The sequence below is a fragment of the Mustela nivalis genome, assembly GCF_964662115.1.
Source record: "Mustela nivalis genome assembly, chromosome: 17".
Taxonomy (NCBI): domain Eukaryota; kingdom Metazoa; phylum Chordata; class Mammalia; order Carnivora; family Mustelidae; genus Mustela; species Mustela nivalis.
In genome coordinates, this window is record NC_139036.1 from 33,306,277 (window position 1) to 33,329,442 (window position 23,166).

The 23,166-nt window shown below is 36.9% G+C and overlaps 1 protein-coding gene across 4 annotated transcripts in view; it reads right to left on the bottom strand.

Moving 5' to 3' along the window:
* The window catches only part of STXBP4 (syntaxin binding protein 4), a 164,853-nt gene that overhangs the window by 125,892 nt on the left and 15,795 nt on the right, over window positions 1-23,166 (bottom strand). For all 4 annotated transcript variants that reach the window (XM_082707693.1, XM_082707694.1, XM_082707695.1 and 1 more), the window contains 5 exons: window positions 22,253-22,385; window positions 10,141-10,247; window positions 9,562-9,781; window positions 8,500-8,578; window positions 2,295-2,389 (listed from right to left, as the gene is read on the bottom strand). In XM_082707693.1, coding sequence (XP_082563819.1) covers window positions 2,295-2,389; window positions 8,500-8,578; window positions 9,562-9,781; window positions 10,141-10,247; window positions 22,253-22,385 — 634 coding nt within the window. The remainder of the gene's footprint in view (window positions 1-2,294; window positions 2,390-8,499; window positions 8,579-9,561; window positions 9,782-10,140; window positions 10,248-22,252; window positions 22,386-23,166) is intronic.

A 23,166-nucleotide genomic window follows, 5' to 3' on the forward strand; every position in this document is an offset into this window, starting at 1 on the left:
CTTATTGTAACACAAATTTCCTAGATGCTGTATGTAATATATTTATAGAAGATAAAGGAAAAAGACAATTTTATTTCATTTTAAATATTTGATCACATTGGCCTTATCTGTTACTGAACAGTAAATATGTTAAAAATATAATAGATAATAAAATTGAATCTGTCTACAAAATAACAACTGAAATAGAAGGACCTATTTTAAAAGGAATGATACAGATATTATTACATTATTATGCAACCAAACAAAAAAGTAAGAGTAGCTTAGCAAATATTTGGGTAGATAGGAGCTAATTTGGATTCTGGAAAAAAAAAAATTCTTATTTAGGAAAATGCCGTTTCATACTCTGAAAACACAGAATGCTCTACTAAATAAAGTCACTAAATATACTTTGAATAAGAAGAAACTGAATTAACACAGAATGTGGGTCGCCTTTGCTATAATACGGCCATTTTATTTTTCCAGAAAAATAATTTTTTTAAGCTAATAGGAGGACCAAACCCTGGAAATTCTGATTCAACAGTCAAATGACTCAAATTTCTCAGAATCCATACAGATTTCGATGATTTTCATATCTAAGGCAATTAATTAGATTTTTTAAAAAAATCATGTGCTAGGAAAACTTAAATTGAATAAGAAAACAAAGGCAGCCAAGTTAAGTCATTAGCTGGATAACTTCCTCCTTACCCAGAGAAACCGTATTAAATCTGGATGTTTAGAAACGCATATTAAAGCAACATCATTAAAAACAATAACTTCTTTATTTTTTAGATATTTATAGGTGTTTTTACACCTCAAATATACATTAAAAAAAATGTTAATATTAACTGATTATAAACCTTGGCATTAGTCAGAACTTAACATTTAAGTCACCAATAAAAAGAGAGTACAAGTTAGCAAATGAGATTCAGGATTCTGAAAACCCAAACAAACTAAAGTATCTAATTGGGGCGCCTGGGTGGCTCAGTGGGTTGGGCCGCTGCCTTCGGCTCAGGTCATGATCTCGGGGTCCTGGGATTGAGTCCCGCATCGGGCTCTCTGCTTGGCAGGGAGCCTGCTTCCTCCTCTCTCTCTCTCTCTGCCTGCCTCTCTGCCTACTTGTGATCTCTCTCTGTCAAATAAATAAATTAAAAATCTTTAAAAAAAAAATTAAAAAAATAAAAAAATAAATAAAGTATCTAATTAATTGGAAAGTTTAATGAGCACAGACCAGGTGCTTAAACAGTGGTAGGTGTACTAGATATCATCATGAAGAAAGTTAATCTTGTTGTCAAAACAAAATACACAAAAGACTGTACAGCACCAAAAAGTGATGTTGTGCTACAGATGTGCAAAATAAGGCAATATTAACCCAAACTATAATAGTTAGCAAAATCTGGACACAGGAGTTGCAATTGAGTTAGTATGTGAACACTGGGCAAGAGTCAAGTTGACTCTGGAAAAGGTATTTGGTACAGGACCATTCAAGCAAAGGTATGAATGTGGGAATAAACGCAATGTGTATTTATTATAGCTGTGCACTTTCAATTCTTCCTAAAATGCATAGGTATGACTGTGGGAATAAATGCAATGTGTATTTACGGTAGCTGTGTACTTTCACTCTCCCTAAAATGTAAAAAAAAAAAAAAAAAAAAATCATTATTCACGAAAAATGATAGGAAAGTAGAGGCTGTGGACCTACAGCACTATATCCAATTTTATATTTAAAGAAAGACATAGCACATTTTTGCTGTGAGCTCCCAGGTCACCTGACAGGAAAAGCTCTAAAACGCTTTTTTACTTTTTACTTCTTCCTTTTTAATCACCTACATTTCTTTGACATACAGAAGCTCTCAATATTTCACTCTCCCCAGGACTAATTTTTGGTGCCTCTTAGTACATTGCTACCAGCTTCTTTATATTTAGTGAGCATCTATTTTGTTCTTTAGGCTTAGTTTCCCTTTGCTTTTTAAAAAGTTGCACTTACTGCTATTACACATATTTGGACATAATTCATTCTCTGTTTCCTTTGATTCTACACTGTAAAACATCACGTTTGCTTTATTCCTACACAGGAGGAAACCGATTAATTTGGTGTCAATTTAGGTTACAAAAGGTTTTATTTCTATTTGGTACTTGTGAGTGGGCTGCTCAACTCAAACATAAATAATTAAAACTCAAACTGCCATTCATTTAATCGCAAAAAAGTAATTCTTCAAGAAAGTAATGGCTCCAGTCCTTCCTTTATCCTCTCAGAGAATGAGAACACTTCCTTACTTCTATTTTATAGAAGAAAAATGGAAATTTAAAGTATTTACCATTTCCAGTTTCTCTGCCTTGAGGCGAACAGAAGGATTTAGGGAAATCTTCTTTCCTTGTGGTCCATAATTATCAGTCCATGCAGGGGCAATATCTAAGAGACAACAGGGTGCACGTTAATTGGAAACTTAATTGGAATAGAACTTTTCATTTGACAGGATGTGTTCTGGGCTCCTGCTGTTCAAATATAATTCTGGCTAATCAGTTGGCAGTTTTTACTTTTGTTTTCATTATTTTTTTTCTTTAAATCTAAAATGTATCATATAAATCACCCTCACTTGAGCACTAAATGATATAATACAAAAAGAATGGCCAATTATGCCTTAACTCCCATGGAAATATTATTTTAAAAGATAAACATACATCCTACCAGTACCCCATCATCAAAATGCCTTACTAATTGTAAAGTGAAGCCTTTATCTTCCAAAATAAGTAAAATCAAGTTAGGAATTCAAAAATATCATGATATTTCTTTGGCAGAAGTGGTTTTGTTACGGATTCTGAAGGTACTATGGAAAAACTCCTAAGTGCAAACTGTTTCAAGTTTGCACATAAAGTATGATACAGACTAGGAACTTTTGGAACCCCTTACTTTACATTAAGGTTATATTTCAGGAAGCATAGATGGACTTCCAAGAGTTGAGTTTCATACAACTCTCACCCATTCTAATACCTTCTTAATCTATCTACACTGATGATTTAGATGAACCTTCGTCCTTTTTGCATGAATAAGAGATCAGATGCCACAAAGGATTAGACCTTGAAAAATTATTTGTTTTAATATGCCAAAGTATGTAAAAAAAATTCTTGTAATTCATGTCAATCCTTGTATCTAAATTGTCACTATTCTAAATACACTTCTAAATGGTATTTTACTAGTTCTACATAGAAACAAGAGGAAGAGAAAAAACTTTTTGAAATGTCACATCTTTATGCAGTGTTTTAATTTTTTTTTAATTTCTCAGAGCATCTGTCTCTAAGTACAAAATGATTTGCATTCTCTTTCTTAAGAACATAAGAAGCGCATATGAAAATAAATAGTCTTCCTCTAAACCTTTAACACATCCTTAACATTCTATGTAAAATCTTGAATATAGCTTATAGGTGTCAAGATCATAAAAAAAAAAAATGGTTACTGACTTTTAGCTTCAAATGGAATCAAACCTTGAGGAAGAATGATTTTAGTATAATAGAATTTTTACATTTCTGATAAAAGCAGCAAAGTCTCTTTTGTCATCATGATACTTAATTGTTAGCCACTAGACAAAAAATAGTATATATATGTAATTTTTTCTTTTTTTCTCTTAAGAGAAATTCTGTGCCAAACCTACAGTGTGGCACAAAAGATCAGCATGGAGTAGAGTGGTATAGAAGACCAAAGAGCAGGGAAGTCAAACTTTATTTTTCATTTTTAATGTTTGGATTTGTGAGGCTTGTCAATGACCTTCAGCTTGACGCCTGACCTGCAATTAAGGAACAGGAGCACTACTAGGTGGACCCAAACTAGCCTAATCATGATTTCAGACCAATAATCCTCCTCCTGGGAGTGAATTACCCTGTGCAAGTGTTAAGTATGTGGAAGGGCTGGGGGATGGGAGGGAGACAGAGCAGAATGGAACAGGGAAGAACAGGGACACACACACAGCAACCACACACACTGAGGCATGCATTCTCACTTATGTATTCCTATACATAAGCATAAAAATTTGCCGTCTGTAACAGTGGAAATGACAGCAAATCAGCTCTTATTTATGCTAACTTTGAGCCAGGCAATGCACTAAGTACTTCATAGAGATGAGCTCATTAAGCTTTAGATAGCCATAATGACATAGGTGTCATTATTGCCATCGCAAAGATGGAAAGATCAAGGCCCCAAAAGGTAAAGAAACCAGCCGATGATCACACAGCTAGGAAGTGACCATGTCAGGATTCTAGTCTCTTGTGACTCCCAAAGCCATGATTCCTAAATGTCGTCAGTATCTTTCATCATGTTTTCTCATCTGTAAAGTAGTTAGAATAAAATAGTGCACCTTACAGAAATTGTAAAGGTAAAATATAGAATCAGAGAAAACTACTACGAACACTAGAGAATATTGTTTGTGTTTAAGTAGGCTCCATGGCCAGCCTGGAGCCCAACACGGGGCTTGAACTGGTGACTCTGAGATAAAGACCCGAGCTGAGATCGAGAGTCACACGCTTAACAGACTGAGCCACCCATGCACACTTAGAATATTGTTAATATTAACAAACAGACATATAAACAGGAGATTGAAAGTAAAACTACAGTAACTCCCCCCCGCCCCGCATATTTAACAATATGCAGTCATGGCTTAACAAAATCCCACTTTCTTTCGGCCAACCTTCCCCTAAACCTGTACCTTTGAGCCAAAACCTCAGGAGGATTTGTGCATAAATCCGGCATGCTTTGGTGATTCAGAGGAGCTTGACCTGAAAAGCTGCTCATAGACAGACAGCTTTCCCCATTTGCTGGTGACATCTCTCAATTCTGGCCTCAAGCTCTTGATTTGCTCCTCTCCGGGGGAGTGAGGATTTTCAAAGGATAGCTTATTATTCTCTTGGATCTTCTCTTCTATTCCTCTTTTTAGGGGAAGAAAGGGAATGTTTTAAGAGGGCAGGATCAAAACCATTTGGTTTATACCACGAACCCTCCATGAATATTTTCCCCCATCACTATTTTGTTTCAGTTATAAAACCTTAGTGTGGGAGGATTACAGTTTGTGTTCTGTAAAGTTAAAGTAATGATAATATTTCTTCATGCAATAATTCACTCAATTTTTCAGGAATGTCTGTAGTATGCTTTGAGCTCACCAGTTCATGCATTAGTCAGCTTATAGCAATAGTAAATGACTCTGAGTTCTGAAATAAGACATTTATATAATAGTTTTTTAAAAACATATTCAAGTATTATATGGATTTTTAAAATTCTAACCAGTTTTACACTTTGGAATAATTTTGAGATGGGAACATGGGTAGATTTGCTTCAATTCAGTTTGTTTTTGTTGAGATTAACATTAAAACTTGTTTATATTTTTTGAATAAATACCAACTGGCTGAAGAAGTTTAGATGTGACAGTTAAGGGTCTAATTTGGGAAAAATCTATAATTAAGTGCTTATAACAGACAAATCACAATGTATGTAAGTTACCTAGAGATAATTTGGAGTTAATTTTTTTCCCCCCTAGAAAGATCTGGGCTACTACACTTACGTGAAAATAAAAAAATAAGACTACCTCAATGCTAATTCTACCCTAGAAAAGTGTTCAATTTTAATTGTATTTTAATATTTACTTTTCAGAAGGAAAAAATGAAACAAGATAGGATCGGGAGGGAGACAAACCATAGGTGACTCTTAATCTCACAAAACAAACAGCATTGGAGGGGAAAGGGGTAGGGAGAGGGGGGTGGGGTTATGGACATCGGGGAGGGTATGTGCTATGGTGAGTGCTGTGAAGAGTGTAAGCCTGATGATTCACAGACCTGTACCCCGGGGCTAATAATGCATTATATGTTAATTGAAAAAAAAGAAAGGAAAAAAAATTTACTTTTCATACAGCTCACTCAAATATATTTTCATTAAATCATTTTTCTATTATAAAATATAGCACTCTTTCTTTTAGTCACTTATGTGAATTTACCTCATTTTATTCATTATTCTGGAATTTCTTCATTCTAATCAGATCTGCCTCCTAGGATGACCTGGTAGCTAGCTCATCCTTTGTTCTGTGATTTTGCTCCCGGTGGGTCCTTCCCTTAGGAAGATCTCCACCCATCGGTCGATGTTTACCACTTCTTGCACGATCTGGATGATGTCTGATTTTTGCTATGAAATTTCTACATGTTGTGACAAATTCTTTACTATGTACTAATTTGGGGGGCGAGGGGAGGATGCAAAACTGAATTAAAGAATGGGAGCTTTTGTTTCCAGTCTAAAAATATCCCCGAAATATTATCTGAGCTACACTATAGTCAGTGGGTTCTGTAATATTAATAATAACAGCAAAATTTACTGAGCATATGCTATGTCCCAATTACAATGCTAAGTGCCTGATATGCATGATCTCATTTAATATTCATAAAGACCCACGAGGCAACTATTTCAAGGTTACACAGCTAATAAGCTGGAAGCGAAGAAATGAATCTCTACATTGCATTCAGAGCCTGTGCCTTCCCGACACCACACTCTGGCCACTTCTTTCCTTCTCTACTTTGTTCACATCTTTGCACTATCTGGACAAGATAGTATATTCCTTTGAATACAGAAACCACCTGTACCCCGCTCTAGTTAACACAGAATACCGCAAATGGTAGTTATTCAATACAATAAACACATACATATATGTTTTCTAATCTGAATAATGAAGGTTTTTTTTTAACCCATGTTTTATTTCACCATAGACTCTTAAGTATCTCATGGAAAACATCCTAATTCCTTCATAATTCCTCCTGAACTATGTTTTCTACATATCTGACCTGCTCGGTAAGTGGTTCTTGAATAAATAAAAGACTGATAGAGGCAATGAGCAGTCCAATGACTTTCAAAATTAAAATCATGTCACATAAATGTATCCTCACCATTGTTCACTTCTTTCATCTATATTTTTTTTCTTCTTCACATATGTTCACAGTTTAAAATAAAAACAATACATCAAGAGAATGGAAATTAATTCCATAAAAGGGATAATACTGGGGCTCCTGGGTGGCTCAGTGGGTTAAAGCCTCTGCCTTCAGCTCAGGTCATGATCCTGGGGTCCTGGGATGAAGCCCTGCATTGGGTTCTCTGCTCAGCAGGGAGCCTGATTCCTCCTCTCTCTCTGCTTGCGCTTCTGCCTACTTGTGACCTCTGTCTGTCAAATAAATAAATAAAATCTTTAAAAAAAAAAAGAATACTAATAAGATTTCTAAGAGTCAAGGAATCCCTCTAAGTAAAAGGGCATTTAATTTATGGCTAGAGATTGCTACCAACCCACTGGTAAATACTGGTCTCCAAATCAGAGGAAAAAACTGTGGAATCCGCTATAAATTCCCACTAAGTGTGGTGCCTGTGTGCTGTGGTCTGAAAGTCTGTGTCCTCCCGAAATGCCTATGTCAAAATCCTAACCCCCAAGGTGATGGTATTCGGAGATGGGGCCTTTGGGGGGGGCTGAGGTCATGAGGGTGAAGCTCTCCTGAATGGGATTAGTATTGTGACTGAAGAGACCCCACAGATCTCCATGTGAGGATACAATGGGAAGTCTGCAACCTGAAAAAGGCTCTCCCTGGGACCATGCTAGCACCATGATCCTGGATTTCCAGCCACCAGAACTGTTAGAAATACATGTCTGTTGTTTATAAGCTACCCAGTCTGTGGTATTTTGTCACAGCAGCCCAAATGGACGAAGATACCATGTACTTTATGCTAATTTGTCCTTATTTTGCAATTCTGATCTAGACTAATGCTATTAAAAATTAAGATATACAGGTAACAACTTACATTGGAATTTTTAGACATATGTAATTAACTCTTTCTTTCCTTAAGCATTGGTTTTTGATTGTTGTTGTACTTAATTTTTGGACATAATTTAAAGGGAAAGTTTTTTTCTTGATATTGGAGCTACAAATAGATACTTCACAGTTTGATAAAAAGCAATTTTTCTTATGGGTGGCTCACAGAATTAACATTTTATTGTTTTAAAAATTCAGTAAATCATTTCATGGTAATTATAACTAATAATATTCAATTCATAATACTGATGTTCTTATTAATTTACATCTATACAATCTCTTCTTAAAAAAACCAAAAACATATTTCATTTCTTAAGCTATGCTCCCATCTATAATTTCTCTGAAAGGTGCATTTAATGAACCTCACCAGTATTTCCCTAAAAGGACAAGGCAACCTAATCTTGATTTAAAGAAGAGTTTACATTATTTGATTTCAACAGTTCATTGATTACTACAGCTTCACAGACACCGTTATGATAATGCATCTTAAAATTTCAACCCTTTGTTCAGGAAAATTTCTAATAAAAGATCTAATCTAACAGGGACCATTGCACAATGCATTCATTTTGCTCTTTTATTCACTGAAGGAAAAAAGGCATAATGCACTCTTCTTTAAAGTCTATTAAGTCACATTATGTACTCCTCATTGAGAAAGAGTAATTGAAAGAAATAATAATAAAGAGGAATTAAATGTGCATTTACCTGTATTAGACATATCCGTAGGGCTGTTTCCCGAAGAAGTAATTGGAGTCTGTTCTGTTTTCTTGTATCCAGTTTTCATCTATGAAAGAAAAGGAAGAACATAAAATGTCATTTTCTAAAGTAGGTCAAAGACCAGACTAGAAGCTCACGTTAACATAAAAAGAATGGTTTAAGAGATTAAAGCAGTAATCCAAAAAAATGAGATCTCTAAAATTTTGTTATATTTATCTCCAAGCAAAGCACTTCAGAATTAAAGAACAACTGCTTTCAGCTCTACCATGTCCAAGGACAACAAAATATAAGGCCATGCACCTTATCTTTGAAAAGTTATTATAACCCCAAATAAAAAAGTATAAGGGGCTGACAGAAAATCTTACACTCTGTATCTTACTAGCAGGTTCCCGAAACTGAAAATGCCTTTGACAAATTTTATTCCATTGACTGAAAGCCTACCTGAGTTTCCTATTTTGTTTTATAGCTCACATATATTTTAAGAGTACATGCTCTATTTTATAACTTTGATTTTTTTAGGGCCCCGTTGCAATTAGTAATCAATTGTTGATTCTGATGTAGAAACTCCCTCTTTTGGGTGAGTCTACTGGGGTGAACTAGGTATTAGCATGCACACGTGAGGGAACCATAGCCACCTACACTGGGTAATTAGGATTAGCCTCATTGTGCAGGAAAAAAAAGCTAAGGAACAAGAAGGAAGACTGACTGTCTTCAGTCAGGCAGGGAACAGAAATAAGAATAAATTAAACCATATTAGAGATTTTCTGAAAATAAATATGACATTCCTAACATAGTTTTGAATGACAACTAGACATATCTCTTCGAGGCCAATCCTGACTTTCCGGACAAAAGACACACTGACTTGAAAAATTATATTATTGATACAGTATAAAAATATTAAACAGAAAAAAAAAGGAAAGAACTTTCAAGGAAATATAAATCTGTTTAAAACAACTACACTAACAAAATTAAAATTCTATTGCATATAACAAACATAAAAACATACAGGGGATTTATGGACTGCATATATACAGAGAAATGTAAGATTACCTGATTTATCCTAAAAGAAGGTAAAATGGTATCTGTAGTTTGGGGAGTAGATGAGGTCTTTGGAATTAGTGTTTCAGGGGGAGATGGAAGAAGGCTAAATGTTGAGACTTGAGGTCCATATTCTCCGGAAGCTTGTAAAAGAGATGTACAAGATGGATTTCCTGGATGACTGCCATCAGATTTTTGTCTTATGAACGTTATCTCCCAAACAGATTCTGACCTAGCATTAAAAAGAAATCACTTTATGGATATTGTGTAGATACAGTACAGCTGAATTTTAAGATAATGCTTCAATTATTATTAAAATATGCTTGTTTTGGGGGTGCCTAGGTGGTCAGTTAAAGTGGCCGACTCTTGATTTCAGCTCAGGTCACAATCTCAGAGTTGTGAGATCAAGCCCCATGTTGGGTTTTGCTGCTCAGTGAGGAGTCTGCTTGAGATTCTCTCTCTTCCTCTGCCCTCCCCTACCCGGCTCACATGCATGCTCTTTTAGGATCTAAACTATTTAAACCTCTGAAGTTACTGTTTTTGAGAAGACACGCTAACTAACTTATTCTATTTTATGAATAGGATAGTTACCTCAACTTGGCTCTGGTAATTATGCTTTTTGCTTCTTCAAAGGATACACCAATCATAGATTCCTTGTTTATTGAGACAAGTTGATCTCCTGGCTTCAAACGTCCATCCTAACAAAAGTAGTAATAAATATAAAAAAATTAATAATGATGGTGTTTAAAAAAAAAATAACTGATGCAACTAAACCAAAAAAAAAAAATTTAGTGAACAGTCTTTTTAAAAAGGAGTAAAAAGAAAATCTTAGACAAAAAAACCTCACTAGCATAAAGTTTTAACTAAAGCCTGGTTTGCTTACATATGGAATGAAATGGAACAGTTCCTGTATATGTGAGCTGAATTTGCACACTAAGGAATCCTGAAGACACACATGAAGACATAGCCAGGTACACCAGGAAAAGACTCATTTTAAAAGGTTGGTACTACAGTGCCTGGGTGGCTCAACTGGTTAAGTGTTTGCCTTTGTCTCAGGTCATAATCTCAGGGTTCTGGGAATGAGCCCCCTGTCAGGCTCCCTGTTCAGTGGGGAGTCTGCTTGTCCCTCTCTTAAGACTTCCCTCTGCCCCTCCCCGCTCTCTTTCTCTCTCCAATAAATAAACAAATCTTAAATAGAAATAAAAACATACTTACTGCTATCTCTCAACACTGAATACGGAGTACACAGGAAGATATATAAATAAATATAAAATATTAATCAAAAAAACTTCATGGAAACATGTTATTTCAAATGCTATGTGTTGGGCTGGCAGAAAGAAAGGGCTACTTAAGATGGCGAAAGTCCAGGCCACAAAACCTGGGCTCAGACAGGAGAACAAAGACCCAAGCAGGAATCTGAAAACCCTCCCAGCCCCGGCTCCCATGGACCAATGGGACCCTGAGAAGCGGGAATTTGAGACGCCTCGCCCCGGGCTGCAGTGGACCAATGGGACCCCGACGAGCAGGCGAAATATCCAAATAAGGGAAACTTGCCAAAAGACCCCCGAACTCCCCTCGAGGCCCCTTAAAAGCCCCCTTCTCCCTGCCTTGGGCGCGACCTTCCGCCACTCTGTTTTCCAGAGTCATAGAACCTCACCCAAAGGTGCCCATCTCCTCCCGGCACAACTTTCCTGGCTCCCCTTCTCCTGAGCCCTGAAACTTTGCCGGAGAGTGTTTTTAATAAATCTTGCCTTGCACCCACTTTGCCTGGTGTTGTGTTTATCTCGCCGGAGAAACTTTACACTATGTAAAAGAAACTATGAACTAAATGCACAATGACTCTATGACCCGTCTAAATTACAAACATTATTTTAAAAATTAAGCTGAAAAAGGAAACGATTTTAAAATACATCAAATTTAGAAATTTGTATTTTATAAATATAACTAGGAAAGTGAGAGAACACAACACAATTGCTATATTCACTATATTTTGCTACATAATAGGCTGTATTTTTTCCCTTCCACTGGTTAATGTATGAGGAGTAAAACGCAATCGTAATGCTGGAAAAGACTAAGCAGTATGGAGAGAGCGCCCACCATAAGGATCCTACATGTTCAGTGAAATCAAAGAGCTAATTTTGTAAAATTGTGTAAACACAGTTCTGTACTGCTTAGGCCCAAACCTTAGTACAGAGTTCGGTTACGTATGCATTTAAATCAACTCTACCAAGACATACTTAGACACTCACATACATTAGCTTGCAATTTAATATGTGAAATTTTACCTTCGGGATGGTTAACTCAAGGTTAAGATGAAATGGCAGTAAACAAGAGAAACAACCTGTTTCTTTTGCCACAGGCAAAAGGCTAAGGCTAATAATCGGGAAGAATGAACAAAATCCCAGAGTGCTTATTTCCAGGAGGAAGGGTGGGGAATGCGGGGAATGTGCTCAGGAATGCCTCAGTAGCACTTGAGATTTTCCACTTTTTAAATCAAGCGGTGAACGCTAAGCAGATTCATAGGTGTTCATTCTATTATTATGCTTCATTTACATGTGTCAAGTATCACATTATAAAAATGAAAAGGGGGCACCTGGTTGGCTCAGTTGGTAGAGCACACAACTCTTGATCTCAGGGTTGTGCGTTCAAGTCCTATAGAGGGCATGGAGTATACTTAAAAAAATAAATAAAATAAAATAAAATAAAATAAAAAAGAGATTCTCCATCTCCCAAAATAAAAAGAGCTCATAATATCTGCCCGAAATTAATTAGGCTGAATCATGTTTGGTTCTATATTCCAAAACTGGTCTTGGAAATAAGAGTCAAATGGAGAAATTTTTAATCTAATTTTAAAATAAGTATATTAACAAATGAGTCAAATTTAAAAAAATGCAATTATTAAATCCAGCTCTAGCCTATTTGGAATCTACAAAGGATCCTAACTAGAATCAGTTTAATAAAGTAGATTACAGCTGAAATTTAATGGCTATACTACTATTGACTTTTATCACAAAGCCTAGGAGAAAAAGTGGAGAAAATGAAGAAAGCCCTGTTTCACTGGAGCAAAGCATACAAAGGCCATTGACAAGGAAAGAAAGGATTTTTTAGAATCGGGGTGGCAGACAGTAAAAACAGTAAATATTGTCAGGTGACAATTTTTTCAAATGGTAGGAGACTTCAGAAGGCAGTGGACAGATGTGGAAAGAACACAAGGTTTGGCAGCCAGACAGACCCAATACAAACTTGAGCTCTACAACTTGCTAGCTAGATGTTCGTAAACAAACAGAGGAAGAGGAAAGGGGCTGGGGGAGTCACACAGTCTCATCTACAGAACAACATTCAAAACTGTTGGAGGTGGCTCCTGTGTCCATGCCTCTCATACATACCACAGCTGCTATCAGGGTTGCAGAGAAAAAGACTACAGAAAACAGAGGTAGGCAACAGGATTTCGGCAGACCTACTATCTCCTACATCCTCCTTTCAGACGTATTAGCAACACAGCAGGAAAAGCTCTCATGAACACAACATGTATCTTATATTATAGCACACTGATGTCCAGCAGGACAAGGGTCAGAGAAGAAAGGAAGAATAATGCTTTCTGATGGTGGCTTCTGGTGTTCATATATATTTTTTCTTCCTAAAAAGTATTTACAGTGGTGTTTTCTTTTTTTTTTTTTCTTCTTTGCCTCCTAGAACAAGATCTTAGCTGATCGTGTGAATTTCTGAACCTGTTTAAAAGTCAGAACCTGCAAACTCAAGCAAAGCTATTTCTGTTAGAGTCTGGCATTCAAACCAGTGAGCCCTGCCCCAGTTGGATGAATGTATATGTGAAGATACTAACTTTGGGGACACGCTGAGTCTTCTTCCATACTGTCTGGGTTTGGATACAGCAGTTACTGAGCAACTGTACAACTTTCACATGCCCTCCTTCCACAGGTGAGGGCCTGCGTTCTTTCCCATCAACATCTACAAAAGCGTTAAAAAAGTAATAAAGTACTCATGACCACGTCCATGTTTCCGTTGAAAACTACCTGCGCTGTTCACTTATAATGACCATTATATAGTTTTCTAAATAACATGTTACTATAGTACCGTACCATGGACACGGACTGACTCTGATTTAACTAACTCCTTAGTCCTAAATACTAAGGAATGCTCCTGCAAGACTTCTGGTTCCTTTCCCACACTTTCAGAATCTGTCAACTTCTATAGTCTGCCAGTTATTAATCTGCACTTAGGCAAATTGCATAATCTGAGACTTGATTTTCCTAGCTGTAAAGTGGAGATAAATAGCTGTCACGCAAGGTTGCTATTAGTAATTAAATAACATACATAAAATCCTAGCACACTGTAGGTGTTAAATAAAAGTGAGTTGAATCAAAACTCCGTGTCTGCTGTAATTCTCACGTTGATAGCAAATTTAGTCCTGTTATTCCTCAAATTAAGAACCTTTAAGGATGCCGAGGTAGATCAGTCAAGTGTCCAGCTCTTGATTTTGACTCAAGTCATGACCTCAGGATCCTGAGATCATGCTCCCTGCTGGGTGTGGAGCCTGCTTAAGATTCTCTCTCTCCCCCTGCCCCTACCCGCCTCCTTCTCTTAAAAAACAGCAAAAACCTTTAATGGCTGTCCATGGGTAAGAAAAGTTGAAATTCCTTAACTTTGCAAACCCTGCACAACAAGCTAGCTGCAACCAACTTTTTCAGCCTTCCTGAAAAAAGCCTCACTTCCCTCCTCAACACATAAATTTTTCATTCGAGTCTCAAAAAATGTTCTTCAAACCAGCCATGGTCTTTAGAACCTTAATGCTTTTACACATCCTAATTCCTGTCTAGAATGCCACCATCAACCCTGCCATTTCTCTGATAAACTCGCACTTAAACTTCACAGCCAAACACAAACATTTTCTCTGCGTTAAGTTTGCCCCACTGCCTGGAAATACTGAATTGTTCCTCTCTCTCTGTTTCAAAAGCAATTTCAACTTACCTCTATTATTACATTTACTTTGTACTGTCCCTATCTGTTTACCTATCTTTTTTTCTCCCGTTAGAGCACATTAATCCACCCACTTCCAAAATAACAGCACTGATTATTTCAGTTGGCCAGAACCATGTCCTTTTCATGAGTTTTTCCCGTAGCATAGTGCCGGGTCCAGAGTAAGTCCACAATCAGCTGATCAGGGGCAGGAAACAGTCTGAGGAAATTAAGGTGGCTCTGACAGAAGTAATAATGGCAAAGGAGAGAAGAGAGTGACTTGTAAAGTGAATGCTCTTGGCGGCTACTCCTTCTTTCAGCTCCCAACAATGGGACTGGTTTCTTTACACTGGGTCATCCAGAGGCTTCCAGAGATATGCTCAGCATATTCTGAGACCAGACTTCTTCTGAAAGATAAAGATGCCTTACTTCAACCCTTTGTGAACAATGACTAACCATTAGTATCTACAAGCGGTATGATCATTGTCTTTATCTGTAGAGTCTAACTGCCCCCAAAAGTCCTGAATTTATAAAATTTAAAGTGATACTTATAAAATATGCCATTATTTTATGTAGCACTAAAATAAGAAAATGCTAAAAGAAGAAAATGAAACTGATTGTTAAGACTCATCTCATAAAGCTTGTTTGTGTTTTATTATATGTCTTAGAATCAGTTAAATGAAATATAAAATGTAGTATCAGGTTTGAGGAAAAGCTTTTGATTACTGCCTACTTTCCTTACACTAATAGCAGGAAACAAAGAAACAAACAAAAACATTTGAAAACTTCAAAGACATTTCGTGTTCAGAATCTGACACAAAGGGCCAGGGAAGAGAGGTACTTGGTATGGAACCAGATGGTGGCAGTGGAATAGCAAACAAGATTAGTAACTTTCAGAAACATGACCGAATGCCTAAGGGGTCATTCATTCATAAATATTAACTGAGCAATTAGTACGTGCCTGGCATCATACTGGAGATGATCGATATTATGAACAAGACTTTTTGTACTCGTTCAGACAGACGATAAAACCACCACAGATATGGATGCATGTTTATAAACTGAGACAGGTGATACAAAGAAAAGGGACAGGATCTAGGAGCACATATAGGAGAAAAGATCTGGAATAAACTGGGGGCACAGGAGTGCCTGGGTGGCCTAGTCATTTAAGCGTTTGTCTTCGGCTCAGGTCATGATTTCAGAGTCCTGGGATTGAACCCTGTGTCTGGCTCCCTGCTCAGAGCGGGGTCTGCTTCTCCCTCTCCTGCCTCTCCCCGCCTGCTTGTCCTCTTTCTCTCAAATGAATAAATGAGATCTTAAAAAACAAAAAAAAAAAGATAAAATATACTGAAGGGCACAGAGAACACATTCCTTAGGAATTAGTCTTTCAATAGATATTTGGAAGTCATAGTAGTGGTGCCATGAGTGTGTTCTCAGTCAGAGGGAACTGCAAATGAAAAAGAGTTTTCAGGAACTGAAAGAATACCATTCTGGAAGCGTAAAGATGGAGAGTCAGAGAATTACAGGGCAGAAGTCACATTATACAGAGCCCTGCAGGCAACTGAGTATTAATATGATAGGCTGGTGGTGGGGAGGGGGATAGGTGTGGTGCACGAGAGCAGGCAAAGCTATTGTGGGGTCTGATAAACTATGTGATGATGGTGGAGGTCGAGGAGACTGATGGGGTTAAGAGATATTTATAGAGTAGAAAAAGGCAACAGCACATGCTAATCAACTGGGTATGGGTATTAAGGGTGAGGAAGTAGTTAGGCTGCTTTCAGGTTTTCTGACTTTATGCACCTGGTAGGTATCACTCACCAAGACTGGGAACAGAAGAAAAGCTCTGCTTGGGAAAAGATGGGCAGACGAGGATGTGGTGTGACTTTTATGAGTCTTGCCTCAGATACAGTGAATTTGAGATGTCTTAAGGAGGTCCAAATGGAAATGCTGACCAAGCAATTGGATATGTGGGAATTAAGCTCAAAGGAGTGTCTCAGCCCAAAGGTTTGGGATTGAACACTGAGGACTTCAGACTGATAAGGGACTGACTGGTGGGGTGGAAGTTTTCATAGTTCCTTAACTCAGTATCAGGCACATTTGTTCTCATTCTATAGGCTTCCTCTAACACTAAGCGCTGGAAGAATCTTTCCTTCCATTTCAACTGGAAAAAAACATGTCAAGATGCCCCAAGTTTTAACTCTGAATATGTTTTTCAAAGAAACATGGTGTTTTGGTTACTGAACCAGTATTGTTTTTTGTTTTGTTTTGTTATGTTTCTGCCATTGGGAAACTTTCACATATGTTTATCCTTCTGAGTTCCAACAGCCCCCTTAATATGTGAAGTTTGGGAATATAAATGTTATATAATCCATCTATAAGACTGGGGACTGCATATATTATTAGCTCTGAAACAATATCATATTAAAATGAAATTAAAGCAAGCAAAAGCAGTCACATGCATTTAAAAAATATAAATATAAAAGTATATAATCTAAAAATATAAAAAAGTATAAAATATTTTAAAAAGTATAGTATAAAGTATAAAATATAAAAATATATAAGTTGCTCAGTTTTGCAACTTAATAAAGATAATCTCATGAGCCTGTGTTTCCTATTTTATGAATACATCTATTACTGCAGAAATTTTGTGCAGATTAGAATATTATTAACATGCCTAACAGTATTTAGAAGCATATGTAAAGTAAATGCTATTATAGTATAGTATAGTAAATGCTATATTACTATTATAGTAATAGTAAATGCTATTATTATTAATAACATTTAAAAATAAAATTGCATTTAGAAGTATATGTACAGTAAATGCTATTATTTACTATTATAGTAATAGTAAATGCTATTATTATTAATAACAACATTTAAAAATAAAGTTGCATCAGTTTGCATTTGCAGAATAATGTGCACATAACTCTCCATCTTGAGGAAGTACACAAAAATAAGTGTAAGTCTCCTAGAACTTGTACAGGAATTCAGTAAAGTGTCAGGATATAAAATCAATGCACAGAAGTCAGTTGCATTTCTATACACCAACAACAAGACAGAAAAAGGAGAAATTAAAAAGTCAATCCCATTTATAAATGCACCCCAAACCATAAGATACCTAGGAATAAACCTAACCAAAGAGGCAAAGAATCTGTACTCAGAAAACTATAAAGTACTCATGAAAGAAATTCAGGAAGACACCAAGAAATGGAAAAATGTTTCATGCTCATGGATTGGAAGAACAAATATTGTGGAAATGTCTATGCTACCTAAAGCAATCTACACATTTAATGCAATCCCTATCAAAATACCATCAATTTTCTCAAAGAAATGGAACAAATAATCCTAAAATTTATATAGAAACAGAAAAGACCCCAAATAGCCAGAGGAATGTTGAAAAAGAAAGCCAAAGTTGGTGGCATTGCAATTCCAGACTTCAAGCTCTATTACAAAGCTGTCATCATCAAGACAGTATGGGACTGGCACAAAAATAGACACACAGATCAATGGAACAGAATAGAGAGCCCAGAAATGAATCCTCAACTCTATAGTCAAGTAATCTTTGACAAAGCAGGAAAAAAATCCAATGGAAAAAAGTATCTTCAACAAATAGTTTTGGGAAAATTGGACAGCCCCATGCAGAAAAATGAAACTGGACCATTTCCTCACACTGCACATGAAAACAAAACTCAAAATGGATGAAGGACCTCAATGTGAAAAAGGAATCCATCAAAATCCTTGAGGAGAACACAGGCAGCAACCTCTTCGACCTCAGCCGCAGCAACTTCTTCGTAGGAACATCATCAAAGGCAAGGGAAGCAAGGGCAAAAATGAACTACTGGGATTTCATCAAGATCAAAAGCTTTTGCACAGCAAAAGAAACAGTTAACAAAACCAAAAGACAACTGACAGAATGGGAGAATTGCAAATGACATATCAATAAAGGGCTAGTATCCAAAATCTATAAAGAACTTATCAAACTCAACACCCAAAGAACAAATAATCCAATCAAGAAATGGGCAGAGGACATAAACAGGCATTTCTGCAAAGAAGACATCGAGATGACCAACAGACACACGAAAAAATGCTCAACATTGCTCGGCATCAGGGAAATGCAAATCAAAACCACAGTGAGATACCACCTCACACCAGTCAGAATGGCTCAAATTAACAAGTCAGGGAATGATAGATGCTGGAGAGGTTGCGGAGAAAGGGGAACCCTCCCATACTGTTGGTGGGAATGGAAGCTGGTGCAACCACTTTGGAAAACAGCATGGAGGTTCCTCAAAAAGTTGAAAATAGAGCTACCCTACAACCCAGCAATCGCACTACTGGGTATTTATGCTAAAGATACGAAGATAGGGGCGCCTGGGTGGCTCAGTGGGTTAAGCCGCTGCCTTCGGCTCAGGTCATGATCTTGGGGTCCTGGGATCGAGTCCCACATTGGGCTCTCTGCTCAGCAGGGAGCCTGCTTCCTCCTCTCTCTCTGCCTGCCTCTCTGCCTATTTGTGATCTCTCTCTGTCAAATAAATAAATAAATCTTTAAAAAAATAAATAAATAAATAAAGATACGAAGATAGTGGGGCATCTGGGTGGCTCAGTGGGTTAAAGCCTCTGCCTTCGGCTCAGGTCATGATCCCAGGGTCCTGGGATCAAGCCCCGCATCAGGCTCTCTGCTCAGCAGGGAGCCTGCTTCCTCCTCTCTTCCTCCTCCAAATAAATAAATAAAATCTTAAAAAAAAAAAAGATACAAATGTAGTCATCCGAAGGGGCACGTGTTCCTGAATGTTTATACTAGCAATGTTCACAATAGCCAAACTACGGAAAGAACCTAGATGTCCATCAGCAGATGAATGGATAAAGAAGAGGTAATAGATATATACAATGGAATACTATGCAGCCATCAAAAGAAAAGAAATCTTGCCATTTGCGAGGACGTGGATGGAACTAGAAGGTATTATGCTGAGTGAAGTAAGTCCATCAGAGAAAGACAATTATCATATGATCTCCCTAATATGAGAAAGTTGAGAGACAACGTGGGGGAGCTTGGGGGATAAGAAAGGAATAAATGAAACAAGATGGGATCTGGAGGGAGACAAACCATAAGAGACTCTTAATCTCACAAAACAATCTGAGATTTGCCAGGGGGAGCGGGGGAGGGAGAGGGTGGTTGGGTTATGGACACTGGGGAAGATATGTGCTATGGTGAGTGCTGTGAAGTGTGTAAACCTGGCGATTCACAGACCTGTACCCTTAGGGCTAATAATACATTATATGTTAAGAAAACATAAAAAAAAAATTTTTAAAGAAGTTAAAAAATATAAAAAGATAAAATGTGAATGAGACAGGAAAAAACAATAAGTGTAAGCATCGCAAGCCTTTTATGTTACCGTCTCCACCTTTCTCTGTTTTAGCTGTTTTCTTCCTTTGAACTTGACCAGATACTGTCAAGGAACATTAATAACTCTGTGCTGCTCTCTAGTGGTAAATACAGAATATAGCTTGTAAGTGACTGCTTTTTGAGACCCTTACAGTGAAATTCTAAGAAAAACCAAGAGAAAGTATTTAAGTGTAATTTTCAGTCTGTTACCACTGATAACAGATGAAGAGCCACTCAGCACCCTACTATCAATTTACTATTTAACTACAAATATTTTTCATGGGAATAAAAAGCACAAACTGACACTTTTCATACAGCAAATTTTTAATCATTTATTAGATACCTTGATCTGTAACTGCATTATATGAAGTGTGGTTTAGGGACTACCATAGCTACGGTAAACATACACACACATTCACACACACACATCCCTCAACTAAAGTAGTCCTAAATATCTCAATTCTTACAAGACTAATTTCATTTCTTGTTTGATTTTGTTCAAATTTAGTATTTAAGTATACTTTTATTTGGTTAATAATTTAAATTCAATAGCTAAAATTTATATTATAATATCCTAAATTTATTGTATAATACTTACAACATGGTAAGTGTATCCTATTATCTCAACAAACTTGAAACAATTGAAATCATTTCTATTTTTTGCAAATCAATGATGAAGTTAATTTTTTTTCCTAACAAGGAAAAAAAAAATGCAGTTGACTAGATAAAATGCTGGCTAAACAAGCATCTAGGATGAGGGTGGGGTAAGCTCAAGACTATAAATCTAACCGAAACAAATAAGAGAAAAACAACAATATGAACAAACTTAGAAGGATCCTTTCTCATGCTATATACCTTGACATTAATACAGTATTTTATTAAATTCTTTATATCCTATTTCTCCCTAGAAAGGACTGGAGGCAATTTTCAACAATAGATATATAGAATCACATTAGTAAAACAGAAATGGCAAATAAAATTCAAGAGAAATGAAAATGCAAACATAGTTAACTAGTTTCTTTTTTTTTTTAAGATTTTATTTATTTATTTGACAGAGATCACAAGTAGGTAGAGAGGCAGGCAGAGAGATGGATAGGAAAGCAGGCTCCTCGCTGAGCAGGGAGCCCGATCCGGGGCTCGATCCCAGGACCCTGGGATCATGACCTGAGCCAAAGGCAGAGGCTTTAACCCACTAAGTCACCCAGGTGCCCCTATTAGTTTCTTAAGTTGCTGATATTGTGCTTCAGATTTGGAGCTGAGCTTCCTAGCAATCAGAGCAAAAAAGAACTCATGATTTACATTATTTCTTTTTTTTTTTTTTTTTTTTTAATTTATCAGAGAGAGAGGGGGAGAGAGCGAGCACCAGGCAGACAGAATGGCAGGCAGAGGCAGAGGGAGAAGCAGGCTCCCTGCTGAGCAAGGAGCCCGATGTGGGACTCGATCCCAGGACGCTGGGATCATGACCTGAGCCGAAAGCAGCTGCTTAACCAACTGAGCCACTCAGGCGTCCCACGATTTACATTATTTCTTACAGCAAATAGGAGAGTAAGGCTTTTTAATCCCCCACCCCACCCTGAAAAAAAGTATGTTCTGGTCTTAATTCTAAATTTAATTTATCATGTGGGCAACTAACAAGTGATATAATTAACAAACTCAACAAGAATTATTGCAAATTCAGAAATGAGCAGATTTTTATATGCTGAGTTTGCTTGTTTGTTTTGCACTTAGGAGAGGCTAAATGAATGTAGCTCAAGTTTAAACGATCCGACTTAATCCAAACTCTCAGAGCAGTGGAGAGAGAACATGTCTTCAAAAACAATTTCTCTCAACCAGAGAAAGTTAAACAGCCCATAATTAAAAATATGTAACCTTGGGGCATGTCAGTGGCTCAATCAGTTGAACATCTGACTCTTGGTTTCAGCCCAGCTCGTGATCTCAGGGTCCGGAAATGGAGCCCAGGGCTGGGGTCTGTGCTCAGTGCAGCACCAGCTTGTCCCTCTCCCTCTGCGCCTCTCCCTGCTCTTTCTCAAATGAAATCAAATCAAGTCAAATAAATAAGTAAATAAATAAACAAATTCCCTTAATAAATAAATAAATATATATATATATATATATCCTCTTAAAAGAGCCTGAAATCTATTAGTTTCCTATTTATTTCCTACTCACTCATTAGGTTAAAGCTCTTTGAAGGTAAAGGCCTATTTTCCAGTTCTTGTAGGATCTCTCACTGAGAATTGGTCACAGTGGCGTCCAGTTAATAATAAAAATTTACTGATGTAGTAGGAAACCAAACCTCACCACTGGTGGTCTGGGTTTTTTTGTGAAGTGTTATTCTACTTTCATTTTTACCTTATAACAGTCTCCTCCAGGAATGATTTCCTGAATATATACCAACGGACCTTCATTCCGGTTAATTCCTCCTAGGATCTTCAGACCAAGGCCTGTTTCCTTGGTAACTGTAATCATCTGAAAGGCAGGATCCCTAAGATAAAGTAAATTAGCATTCACAGGTTAGCCTAGAGATCTGTGCCTACTTTCTCTTTAAACTACGTGCTAAATCACATTCTTAAGATTAGATAACCCGAAATACTCAGTATATACTAGCAATGACATTTAGAAAAGTATGGTGATAGAAAAACAATCAAATGAATTCTGTTACCTCTATTATTTATTTATTTTTCTATAAAAACAAACCATAGAAGAAATCACAGCTATAATGCTTATTTCTTTGGAGCAGAACAAAGAAAAATACCTTCAACATTGGACTTAAATAAATGTAAAGATGTATTGAAGGTAACTGAAGAGATGTATTTTTAGCTGACTTTTAGACTACACTAAGGGATTCCAAAATTAAAGATTTTAGTGAGTTAGGTTAAGTGACTTTTTAAAAGACATGTCTGTCTTTTAAAGCAAAATAAATCTGATCTCCGCTTGAATCTCAAAGAGAAAAGTTTATCTTTTTAATTTAGGAAGAGTGTTTTCTCATAGAAAGCATGTGCTCCACCCATAATTTCCATCAGACGTAACAATGCCATCAGAAAAGAAGGAACTGTCAAAAGAATTCTGCAAAAGGTATACCCCCAAGTTGTGCTTCTGAACTCTCTAGTAAGAGAGGAAACTTGTGCCGGTCTGAGAGAGCTTGAACAGAGTTTGAAATAAGGCTTAGGGCTGCCTGCTTTCCTCTGATGTACTGGGTACTGTGCTAAGAATATACACACATTATGCCATCCAACTTAGTATTTATAAACTCCAAAAATTATTAC